This window comes from Manis pentadactyla, chromosome 6 (genome assembly GCF_030020395.1).
Source record: "Manis pentadactyla isolate mManPen7 chromosome 6, mManPen7.hap1, whole genome shotgun sequence".
Lineage (NCBI taxonomy): Eukaryota > Metazoa > Chordata > Mammalia > Pholidota > Manidae > Manis > Manis pentadactyla.
The window spans coordinates 42,109,395-42,122,537 of NC_080024.1; the positions used below are offsets into that span (position 1 = coordinate 42,109,395).

Consider the following 13,143-nt stretch of genomic DNA (forward strand, 5'->3'; position numbering starts at 1 on the left):
ACCTGACATCATCAAAACAAGGCAAATTTCACATTATATCTAGACTCAAAGGTTAAAGGTAAAATATGATTACCTCTTACTATGGCAGATTTTGGGAAACATTATATTCCTAGAGTTTATATGCTCATAGTAAGGGAGAAAATGTGAGTGTATTGAAAATAAATTTCAGGTGATATATAGCTTCCTGTTCTTATGCCAGTTTGATGGACCATTAAGGAACCTAGGCAGTTTCTACTTACAGATATTTATTACTTAAACCATTTAAACTACATTATATAAATAAAACACACCTAAGATTCTTTAACCAATAAATTAAAGATGGCATGCTGAGTAATACAATCCACGTTAGTAAGTTAATCACAGTACTGTGCATGCGAAGACTATCTTCAGCATCACTGGCAGATAAACGAAGATGGTGTCCTGTAGAGCCTTTATGGTGATTGGATTTTTTTTCACTTCTTCTAGAGTGTTTAGGATTCTGTAATGCAGTAAGGTAAAAATAGTAAGATATTAAATAGAATTGAAGTTTATCATTTTATTTAGAATCATACTCAATTACTTAACAGCTAAATAAATACATTTCTATTACCAAACTGATACAAAATACACAAAATACTGAAATTATTTTGTTTAAAAGTACTTTCAAGTGGTCATCAGTTACAGAACCTTTATTCCTTTGACTAGCTACTTGCATTGCTGAAAATATATCTTCTAAGTAATTATAAGAAATATTTTTAAAAATTTGCAATAAAAAAATGAGGTAAGTATTGACAAAAATCAAATTACACTTAGACAATCAAGTCTATTTTAATATTCATTAGGTTCACTTTTCTTAAAGTTTCATAAATTTATAATATCTTTTGAACACTATAAAATCCTAACCCTTTTTTTAAAGAAAATGTTGTACTTCCCCATATTCTTTCATAGCAAAGTGATGCAGAATTTTGAAAATAAAACTTACCACAGTCTGACTATTTTTAAAAGTTGTTAGGCTGGCTTGGAGATGAACAATCTAAGAAAAGGAAATGATTGTTAAATTTTACTCCTATTTTTAAACAATTTTATTAAAATTTACCATTTTTATTTAAACTGCCAAGCACTGATTCTGATATATAAAAAATAAACTAAAAATTCATTTAAAATCTTAAAAATACTTTCAGAAAAGGTAATAATAATTAATTACCATATATTAAATACCATATGCTTGCTATCATGGATTAAAAAGCCAAAACAAAATAATGTAAAGTTCCAGAGTATGCTGTGGCCAGAATATATTGCTATACCTTCTAAATTCCATGATCCTATGTCTCAAGGATACCTTGGTATAGCAACTTAAAGTGTCTTGTAAAATATTTGATTATATTCAATATGGTATAAGGAATTTAACGTTTCATATATTCTAAATCATTGAAAATCTCAACTCAGTTATATATGGTAGTGAAATGTTTACAAGAACTTGAGAAAGTCTGTAAATTTATTATGTTTAGTTAAGCTAGGTAGGTCTGCGTATTGTGTCAGTTGTTTGAAATATCCAATTTAAAAAGCTAAAAATATATTTATAAGTAGCTCTAAACAGTTTGTTCTGATGGACATAAATTTCCTTTGGAAAACTGAAAAAAATCTATAATGTGCATGTATTAGTGTTAAAAGCAGATGCAAATAAACTTTCATTTAAAGAAAAAAATTATTATAGATTCTAATATCAACTTCTTTACATAAGACTCGTGGAAAGTATGTCGTGTATAACATAGATTTTCTTGAAAAGCTATCAGCCTTCTTGGAAGTGTTTTTTCCTTCCTCACTAAAATTATCATCCTTATTATTTTTAATTTTCTGATTCTTCAACATTTGTAATATTCTACATTATCTCAACATGACTGATGTCTTGATCCCACTGACACAACTTTGTTTTGTCTATTACACATTCAAAGGGAGGTGTGAACATTACTTCCAAGAGCATGAAACAATGTAAAACAGATTATATCTTCTCCCCTCCTTTTGTTCTTTAAATTTTAAAATCTTTTTTTTACAGTATCATTGATATACAATCTTACATTTGTCTCAAATTTACAACACAGTGACTCAACAGTTACCCATATTATGAAATCTCTGCCCCTCTAGTGTGGTCACTATCTATCAGTGTAGTAAGATGTTACAGAATCATTAACTGTGTTCCCCGCGATGTACTACCGTACCCCTGACCAACTGTTATTATGATTGTGAATTGTGCCCCCCTTTATCCCCTTCACCATCCCCAACAACCCACCCCAAACACTCCCCCTTGGTAACCACCAGTCACTTCTCAGTGTCTATAGTCCACTACTGCTTTGTTCCTTATGTTATGCTTTGTTTCTATATACCACAAATAAGTGAAATCATGTGATATTTGGCTTCCTCTATCTGGCTTATTCACTGAGCATTAATACCCTCTAGATCCATCTATATTGTTAAAAATGACAGGCTTTCTTTTCTTTTTATGGCTGAATAATATTCCGTTGCATATATGTATATCTTCTTTATCCATTCATGTACTGATGGATACTTAGGTTGCTTCATTATCTTGGCAATTGCAAATAATGCAGCAAGCAATAAACATACCGGTGCAATGTCTTTCGAAACAGGGATTTTGTTTTTTTTTCAGGTTAATTCCTAGAAGTGAAATTACTGGGTCAAATGGTATTTCTAATTTTGTTTTTTGAGGAACTTCTGTATTGCTTTCACAATGAGTGCACCAATTTACATTACCACCGAGTGTAGGAGGAGGGTTCCCATTTCTTCACATCCTTGCCAGCATTTGTTATTTCTTGTCTTTTGGATAGTGGCCATCCTAACTGGTGTAAGGGGATATCGAATTGTGGTTTTAATTTGCATTTCCCTGATGATTAGTGATATGGAGCATCTTTTCATGTGCCTGTTGGCCACTTGCATTTCTTTGGAGAAGTGTCTGTTTAGAACCTCTGCTTAAACAGGTTATATTTTTTTTCAGTGTTGAGCCGTATGAGTTATTTATATATTTTGCATGTTAAACCCTTACCAGATGAGTCATTTGTGAATATATCCTTCCATACTGTAGGCTGCTTTTGTTCTACTGATGGTGTCCTTTGCTGTACAGAAGTTTTTTTACTTTGATGTATTCCTATTTGTTGATTTTTTACCGTGTTTGTCTTGCCTGAGATGTGTCCAGGAAAAAGCTGCTCATGTTTATAGTCAAGAAATTTTTGCCTATGTTTTCTTCTAAGAGTTTTCTGAGTTACATTCAGGTCTTTGATTCATTTCAGGTGTACTTTTGTGTATGGAGTTAGATAATAATCCAGTTTCATTCTTACGCGTAGCTCCATTTACAATGAAGCTGTCCAGTTTTGCCAACACCAGTTGTTGAAGAGGCTGTCTTTTCCCCACTGTATATCCATGGCTCCTTTATTGTAAATTATTTGGCCATATATGTGTGGGTTTATATCTGGGCTCTCTATTGTTTCACTAATCTATGGGTCTGTTCTTGTACCAGTATCAAATTGTCTTGATTACTGTGGCTTTACTGTAGTAGAGCTTGAAATCAGGGAGCGTAAACCCCCCAGCTTTATTCTTCCTTCTCAGGTTGCTTTGGCTATTTGGGGTTTTTTGTGGTTCCATATGAATTTTAGAACTATTTGTTGTAGTTCACTGAAGAATGTTGCTGATATTTTGATAGGGATTGCACTGAATCTGTATTGCTTTGGGCAAGATGGCCATTTTGACAATATTAATTCTTCCTATCCATGAGCATGGGATAGATTTCCATTTATTGGTGTCTTCTTTAATTTCTCTCATGAGGGCCTTATAGTTTTCAGAGTAAATGTCTTTCACTTCCTTGGTTAGGTTAATTCCTAGTTATTTTATTCTTTCTCATGTTATTTTAAATGGAGTTGTTTTCCCAATTCCTCTTTCTGTTAGTTCATTGTTAGTGAATAGGAATGCAACAGATTTCTATGTATTAATTTTGTATCCTGCAACTTTGCTGAATTCAGTTGTTAGTTCTAATAGATTTTTGGTGGAGTTGTTAGGGTTTTCTATGTATAATGTGTCATCTGCAAATAGTGACAGTTTTAATTTCTTCCTTACCTATTTGGATGCCTACTCTTTGTGTTGTCTCATTGCCAAGGCTAGGACCTCTGGTACTATACTGAATAAAAGTGGTGAAAGTGGGCATCCATGTCCTTTTCCTGATCTTAGAGGTAAAGTTTTCAGCTTTTTATTACAGAGTATGATGGATGTTGACTGTGGGTTTGTCATATATGGCCTTTATTATGTTGATTTACTTACCCTCTATACCCATTTGGTAGAGTTTTTATCATGAATAGATGTTGAATTTTGTCAGATGCTTTTTCACCGTCTATTGAGATGACATGATTTTTGTCCTTTCTGTTAATGATATTGATTGATTTATGAATATTGTACCATCCTTACATGCCTGGAATAAATCCCACTTGGTCATAATGGATGATCTTTTTGACGTATTTTTGGATTTGGTTTGCTAATATTTTGTTGAGAATTTCTGCATCGTCCTGTTCATCAGGGATATTGGTATACAATTTTCTTTTTGTGTTGTGCTTTTCATTTTGGTATTAGAGTGATGGTGGCCTCATAGAATAGTTCAGAAGTATTCCCCTCTTCTACTTTCTGGAATACTTTAAGAAGGATGGGTCTCAACTCTTCTTTAAATGTTTGATAAAATTTAGCTACGCACATGAAAAGATGCTCCACATCGCTAATCATCAGGGAAATGCAAATTAAAACCACAATGAGATATCACCTCACACCAGTTAGGATGGCCAACATCCAAAATACAAACAACAACAAATGCTGGCAAGGATGTAGAGAAAGGGGAACCCTCCTACACTGCTGGTAGGAATGTAAACTAGTTCAACCATTGTGGAAAGCTATATGGAGGTTCCTCAAAAACTAAAAATAGAAGTACCATTTGACAAAGGAATTCCACGTCTAGGAATTTACCCGAAGAAAACAAGTTCACAAATTCAAAGAGACATATGCACCCCTACGTTTATAACAGCACAATTTACAATAGCCAAGACATGGAAGCAACCTAAGTGTTCATCAGTAGATGAATGGATGGATAAAGAAGATGTGGTACATATACCCTATGGAATATTGTTCAGCCATAAGAAGAAAACAAGTCTACCATTTGCAACAACATGGATGGAGCTAGAGGGTATAATGCTCAATGAAATAAGCCAGGCAGAGAAAGACAAGTACCAGATGATTTCATTCATCTGTGGAGTACAACAACAAAGCAAAACCAAAGGAACAAAACAGCAGCAGGCTCACAGACTCTAAGGGAGTAGTGGTTACCAAAGGGAAAGGGGGTGGGGACAGTAGGCAGGCAGGGAGACAGAAGGGGATTAAGGGATATTAAGATCAGCACACATAATGTAGGGGGGTCATGGGGAAGTCAGTACAGCACAGAGAAGACAAGTAGTGACTCTATAGTACCTTACTATGCTGATGGACAGTACCTAATGGGGTATGTGGTAGGGACTTGATTATAGGGGGGAATGTAGTAACCACAATGTTGCTCATGTGAAACCTTCATAAGATTGTATATCAATGATACTTTAATAAAAAAAAGTGAAAAAAAATTCATCTGTGAAGCCATCTGGACCTGACGTTTCATTTTCAGGAAGTTTTTAATTGGTCTGTTCATTTTCTGTTTCTTCCTGGATCAGTATTTTTCTAGAAAGTTGTCCATTTCTTCTAAGTTGCCCAATTTATTGGCATATAGCTTTTCATAGTATTCTCTAATAATTCTTTGTATTTCTGTGGTGTCCATTTCCTTCTTCCTGATTTTATGTGCATACACTTTTTTCTTGGTAAATTAACCCCCTGGCTAGGGGTTTAACTATTTTGTTTATTTTCTCAAAGAACCAGCTCCTGGTTCCACTGATATTTTCTATTATTCATTTCTATTTATTTCTGCTCTGATCTTTATTATGTCCCTCTTTCTACTAACTTTGAGCTTCATTTGTTCTTTTTTAGTTTCTTTGAGTTTAGACTATTATTTATTTGGGATTCTTCTTGTTTCTTGAGGTAAGCCTATATTGCTATGTACTTTCCTCGTATAACTGCCTTTGCTGCATCCCACAGATTTTATAATGTATTGTTCACTGCCTGTGTTTCCTTACTTATTTTCTGTCTGATCTATTGATATGAGTATTGTGTTAGTCTCCTAAAATGAATATGTTGCAGTCCATTTCCCCATTAATTCTGTTAGTATTGGTTTTACATATTGAGGTGCTCCTATGTTGGTGCATATGTATTTTAAATGGTTATATCCTCTTCAACTGAACCCTTGATCATTATGCAATGTCATCTTTGTCTCTTGTTACTTTGTTTGAAATTTATTTTGTCTGATATAAGTACTGCTACTCCTGCTTTTTTTCACCCTATTATTTGCATGAACTATCTTTTTCCATCCCTTCACTTTTAACTGTGTATGTCTTTGGGTCTGAAATGAGTCTCTTTTAGGCAGCATATAGATGGGTCTTCTTTTTTTATCCATTCTGTCACTTTACATCTTTTGATTGGTACATTCAGTCCATTTACATGTAAGGTAATTATTGATAGGTATGTACAATTGCCATTTTATTGTTTTCTGGTTGTTTTCATAGCTCCTCTTTGTTCCTTTTTTCCTTATACTCTTCTCTTGTTATGTGATGGATTTCTTCACTGTTGTGGTTTCATTTTTCTTTCTTTAGTTTTTGAGTATCTCTTGTGGTCTTTAGTTCTCTGGTTACCAAAGGTTTAAGGATGGCTTTCTTACTATATTACAGTCTACCTTAAATTGCTGATTACTATATTTCAAACACAATCTACAGGTACTTTTTTTCCCTCCTTTTTCTTCCTCCCCCACACTTTATGTATTAATGTCATAATCTGCACTTTTTGTGTATCCCTTGACTGATTTTGCAAGTAGTTGGTTTTGTTTTTTTTTAATTTTGTACTTGTTTGGTAATTAATCAGTCCACTACCTTTACTGTGGGGGTACTTTCACTGTGCTATTTAGCCTTATGGTAATTTCCATTCACAGCAGTCCCTTTAACATATCCTGTATGGCTGGCTCAACAGTGGTGGTGAAACCTTTAACTTCTGTTTATCTGAAAATTGATTAATCCCTGCTTCAAATTTAAACAATAATCTTGCTAGGTAGAAGATTCTTGGTTGAAAGTCCTTCTGTTTCATTACATTAAACATGTCATGCCAGCCCCTTATGGACTGTGAAGTTTGTGCTGAGAAGTCGGCTGATAGCCTGATGAGATTTACTTTATAAGTAATCTCTTTTTCTCTCTGGCTGCTTTCAATACTCTCTCCTTATCCTTGATCTTTGCCATTTTAATTACATCTTGGTGTTTTCTTCCTGGGTTCCTTTTGTTAGGGGCTCTCTGTGCTTCAATGACCTGAGTATATATTTCATTCCCTGGATTGGGGAAGTTTTCTACAATTATTTCCTCTGAGACTTTCTATCCCTTTGTCTCCCTATTTTCCTTCTGGTACCCCTATTATGTGAATATTGTTCCTTTTGGATTGGTCACACAGGTCTCTTCTTATTCTTTCATTCCTAGAAATCCTTTTTTCTGTTTTTTGGCTTCATTGTTTTCCTGTTCCCTCATTTCCATTTCATTTACAGCTTCTTCAACATGTAATAATGTGCTATTAATTCCCTCCATTGTATTTTTCATTTCAGATACTGTGCTCTTTAGCTCTGTGTGGCTCTTTTGCAGGTCTTTTCTTTTTGCTGAGGTCCTCCCTGAAATCCTGAACATTTTTCTGTAGATCTGTGAGCACGTTTATTACTTACTTTAATCTCTTTATCAAGAAGATTGGTGATTTGTTTCATTCAGCTCTTTCTTCTCTTTTGTCTTGCAGTTTTGTTTAGGACATATTCCTCTGCCTCCTCATTTTGTTAGGGTTTCTGTGTTTCTTCTTATGGAGTAATCGCTTTCTGAAGGAGGACCTTCCAGTGCCCAGAAGCTCAAGACTCTTTACTTTCCAATGCAGGAGTCTGAGCTATTGATGTGCAGTGGGCAGGGCTGCCTTTCTGTCTGGCTTATAATGGCCTGATTCTAGGTGGGCAGTGTGTTTCAGCTACACCTTTTTGATCAGCATAGAAGTCTCTGATGGAATTGCTGTGGCGGGGCCACCCCCTGCCTGCCCACAGCAATGGTATGGGTTGCAGGGTAAATGGGTTGGGTGAGCTGATGTGCAGCTCGGCCCAGGCCCATAGCATAAGACCTGATGCCCTTGGGGCTGGCTCCTGCAGGCACCTCCCCAGATGAGGTGAAACAGAGCCAAGAAAGCTGGGAGGGTCTCCCTCTGCCTACCAGGCAGCAAAGTCTGACACTACTGCCAGGCCAAGTGGGTTGTCTGCCAGCTGCATGTGCAGGGAGGAGCCTTGGGGCTGCACTGTCAGCGAGGGGAATGGAGCATATGGGTCTCCTGAGAGTTCCTGACCTGCCGGGATGAGGGTGGGCTGGGGAGGTATCATCCACTTGCCCTTTTCCCTGGGAGAAGAGCTCCATCCAAAACTTGCCCCTCTGATACCCCTCCCACTGCTGGGAAGTATTTCAAACTGCCTGTTTTGCTTTTGTCTCTGGGGGGGTGCAGGCAGTGGAGCGTGCCTGTTCTCCACAAGTGCCTAGAAGCTCAGCCTTCCTGAGTGCTCTACCTGTCTTTGTTGTCCAGCCCCGCTAATCACCAGAACACTATGTAATGTGGGCTTGTGCTCCTGAATAAAATATCCAGGGCCAGGTGTTCAGCAATCTTGGGCTCCTACCCCCACCCAACTCTGTTCCTCTTTCTCCCACCTGTAGGCTGGCATTGCGGGATGGATTGGGTCCCACTTGATTGGCTTTGCCACTTCACCCTTCTCTATGAGGCCTTCTCTTTTTCCCTAGATGTAGGTAGTCTGTTCTGCAGTCTTCAGGTTGTTTTCAGGTTTAGTTATATTTCCTGTGTTTTCATGTTTTATGTGGTTTTGGAAGGAGGTTTCCGCCTTGCCTTCCTTCTCCGCCATCTTTCCCCCACCACCACCCCTCCCTCCCTTTTGTTCTTTTAAACTAACAACTCAGATTAATAATTTCAGTTCTATATATAACTATGTATTTTAAATAACTAAGGAGTTAGAAAACTTTTTATACGAAAACCTGTTATATAACAGAAAGTTACTGCACCAGTAATTAAAACTTTTCTTAATAGCACCTATAGGGAATTCTATGCCTGCCTGATGTAAAGCCCAGCCATTCTAACTTTACTGATTTGACATACCTTAAAGACATAGTAAAGATAAGTAAGAAGAATGGCAAATGCTCCACAAGTTGTCCAACTAACTATGATCAGAACAGCTGTCAAAAAGGGCAAGTCTGGTGATATCATCTTGATATCTTTAGGAAGTTCAGAGGGCCTGGAAAAACAAGAATAAAGCTTTTAAAAGAATATTAAGTTATTTAAACATCCACATATAAGAAGAAAACAATACAGTACTCTGCCAGGCTCTCCTGCTTATTAATATGCAAGTACTGTAAGGTAAACAGTAAGGTATTTTTTAATAAAGGCAACGGGTGATATATTTGACTGTAAATTCTGTAATACACTGTGATAACCCTATTCCCATTTAGATAGAGCAGATAGTTGTACTAAGAAAGAAAAAATGTTGTTAAAGATAATCATTAGGTTTAGGCTCTGTACCATGTATTTTTTATCTTCATAAGAGGAGGAATGGTTTTCTATTAAAATCTCAAGATAACCCAGATGCATGATGGTGTTAGTATCAGAAACACCTTGAAGGGTAGATGAAGAAGCACCAAGCCATAATCCCTTCTGTGACAATAAATCACAGAAGTAATTTTAAACACGTCTGGTGAGGAGGAGTGGCAATGGAAACTAAATGAGTGGTTTACCAGAAAAGCCAACTAATAACTTCAAACTATGCCTTTGGCCCTATAACAAAATTCTCAGCAATGTTTTTGGAGCTCATAAACATTTCATCTAATCTGATCCTAAATATCTTGATTGGGAATGTCTAATCCTCTGGTTAGGTTGAAAGTCAGCATATAAAAGCATTGCCAGAGATACACTTCCTCCTTGGAAAGATTTACTAACAGTGAAATTTAAAAGTACTTGTGTAATCTGTCAAACTATTTTGATTAACTCTTGAGCATTAAGGTCAAAATCAAATGTAGCATTTAACTTGCAGTAAATGATTACCTTTGACAAAAACATACCTTTTAACATTAATCCATATTTTGCTAGTTATACATCTTTCCTTAGAAATTATAGTTTAGTGAAGCAAATTAATTTTAAGGTTCCCTATCAGAATATGTTTTTCTTAATTAGAGCAAGGAGAAAGCTTTTAGTCACTCATACTTTACCTTTTCAAAGCTAGCCACAGTGAAGAAAGGAGTCTCACAGATGTAGAAGAGAATAGGCCACCCCAGTAGGCAATACATGTTCCAAATAGAAAGAGAATCAAGGATACAAGGGGGAAACACATGCTCTGACTAGTTAAAACAATGGCATCTAATTCCGGTAACAACAATGCATCCCATAATTCTTTAAACCATTTATACCTGTGGATAAAAGAAAACATATAATAAAAGCAAAAAAATAAAACAAAAACAAATGACATTAAAGGATTTAATATTTGAGATATTTGACCATTCATGAGAGTCCCCAAAGTTCCATGATACTTAATTTGCAATTATACCAAAAAATGAATTTTAATTCCTTGTAGGGAACAAATCATTTATCTTCTAAGTGAGTCTACTTATCTTCAAGGATCTGAGTCCTGAGTCTCAACACAGCTTTTAACTGATCTCTATTGATCCTTTTAATGAAGTGTTAAGTGATCTTATTTTTTAAAGCTAAAAAGCCAATAGCTAGTTGTAATGACAAGAAAAGAGATAAGTAATGATTCTTAAACAAAAAGCACAAAATAGGAACAAATTCAGAGTGGAATGTTAAGTGGGGTAGAGAAATTTAAAATACGCTTTGTATGAGAAATAAGAAAAAGTGATTTGAGGCACTGTTTCATCAGTTTTCCTATCATGATTTGTGTTAGAAAATACGCGAACCTTAGAGATAATGGACCATATACATCTTTCCAAATGTTAAAGACTGGTATATTTATAGTCTAAATTTTACATAGATATATATCTAAGTTCAATAATTACTGTTGAAATAGTTATACTATTGAGTTAAATGTTGATATACTTATTAGGCCTTTGCCTAAGAGAAAAATCTGATTTAATGAAACAAATAAATTTCCACATTTGTATGAAAATTTATATTCCATTCATATGCCAAACATGTTTTATGTATAAAAGAAAATTAAAATCATCATACAGATAATAAAACTTACCCCAACAGAAACTTAATCATAATTACAAAAGGATCAACTTTGTATGGTTTGGCTTCTTTATCCAACATTGCAGCATATTCTAAGCAATGACCTGGTGATTGAAAAGATCCATATGAAGTAGGAATTCACAGTAGTTAAGTATGAGACATATTAACCCTACATTGTATGTAAGAGCAACATATTTCATGTCAGAGAAAACAGGGTCTCCTTTACTATCACAGAGACTCTCTTTGAAAGATTAAAAATTTCTATAATTCAATGGTTTTCATGTAAGATTACATACTCAATCACTTGTGAAACAAATTCAGGAAGCCAAAGCTGGGGTTTCACTATTTGTATTTTCACAAAGCTCTACAGGTAATTTTTTAAACAACTTCATAGAGATATAATTCTCATACCATATAATTCATCCATTTAAAATGTATATAGTCCAGTGCTTTTTAATACAGTCACAGAGTTGTGCATCCATCACAAAAATAAGTCTGAGTACATTCTTATTTCTCCCCAAAAGAAACTCTGTTCCCCTTAACTGTCACCTCAAATACCTCCCCATTCATTCCTAGGCAACCACTAATCTACTTTCTGTTTCAGTAGACTGGCCTCTTCTGAACATTTCATATACATGGAATCATATAACATGTGATCCTTTGTGACTGGCTCCTTTCACCTAGCATGTTTCCAAGATTCATCCATGTTGTAACATTCATCACCACGTTTTATTTGTCTGTTCATCAGTTGATGCTCATTTGGAGTTTCCCATTTTTGGCTATTATGAGTGGTACTCCTGTGAACATTTAGGTACAAATTTAGTGGTATATGTTTTCATTTCTCTTGGGTATATACTTAGGTGTGCAGCTGCTAAGTCATATGGTAACTGTTTAACCATCTGAGGAACTGCCAGACTGCTTTCCAAAGCTGCTATACCCACCAGCAGCTTATATCTATAGTCCAAAGAGACCCCAGGATATATGATACTGGTTAATCTAGAGGATTTAAGTATGGGATTACATCTCAGATTAAACAAGTAGTTCTGAAACAAGGGTGCTTATCAAAAACCACCTCTGGATAATACTCAGTAGAAAGACTATAATAAAAAATATAATAATAGTTTTTACCAAGGGTGTGGAGAAATTGGAAACTTCATATGCTGCTGGTGGGAAAGTAAAATTTCAAACTTTCAAAAGACATTTATATTCAAGTATGGTTAATGTCCTATTGCTAGAATAATCTCTTAATTAAAAGGTTAGATCTTGGCAGATCACAGTGAATGTTGCTTCCTTCTTCTTGGAATACAGATTAGATCAGGTTAAAATGAAAACTAAAGGCAGATGTGAAATTGTAAAATGTCACTGAAAGGGAATAAGTAGCTGAGGAAGGATATGCTATACGGCAAGACTGTAATGGTGGAGGGGACTTGGACTCCTTTTATATATTTTGGCCCCACTCTCTTTTCCCATCTCTTGCCTCCCTTGACTACTGTCTAAGCCCAACAAGTGTGTGAGGGTTTTACAAATTTAGGCTCCTGGGAAACTGTTCTACTGTTATACTCGAGGGAACGTTTTGTCCAATGTGCTATATATTCTATGTCTGCCTCTCCAGATCTATTTTCCACCCCTTATTTTTGCTCTGATTTCTGGGAGTCTGACTTTTATGGACTGGTTTCTTGTTAGGTTCAGTGAATGAGAGGCACTGGAAGATAAGAGGAAATAGGTTGATATATGTATTTTCCTGCCTTT

The 13,143-nt window shown here is 35.6% G+C and overlaps 1 protein-coding gene across 2 annotated transcripts in view; it reads right to left on the reverse strand.

Moving 5' to 3' along the window:
- The window catches only part of PGAP1 (post-GPI attachment to proteins inositol deacylase 1), a 94,815-nt gene that overhangs the window by 9,947 nt on the left and 71,725 nt on the right, over positions 1-13,143 (reverse strand). For both annotated transcript variants that reach the window (XM_057503757.1, XM_057503756.1), the window contains exons 21-25: positions 11,408-11,498; positions 10,419-10,616; positions 9,316-9,451; positions 962-1,012; positions 291-478 (exon numbers count right to left, since the gene is read on the reverse strand). In XM_057503757.1, the coding sequence (XP_057359740.1) occupies positions 291-478; positions 962-1,012; positions 9,316-9,451; positions 10,419-10,616; positions 11,408-11,498 (664 nt within the window). The remainder of the gene's footprint in view (positions 1-290; positions 479-961; positions 1,013-9,315; positions 9,452-10,418; positions 10,617-11,407; positions 11,499-13,143) is intronic.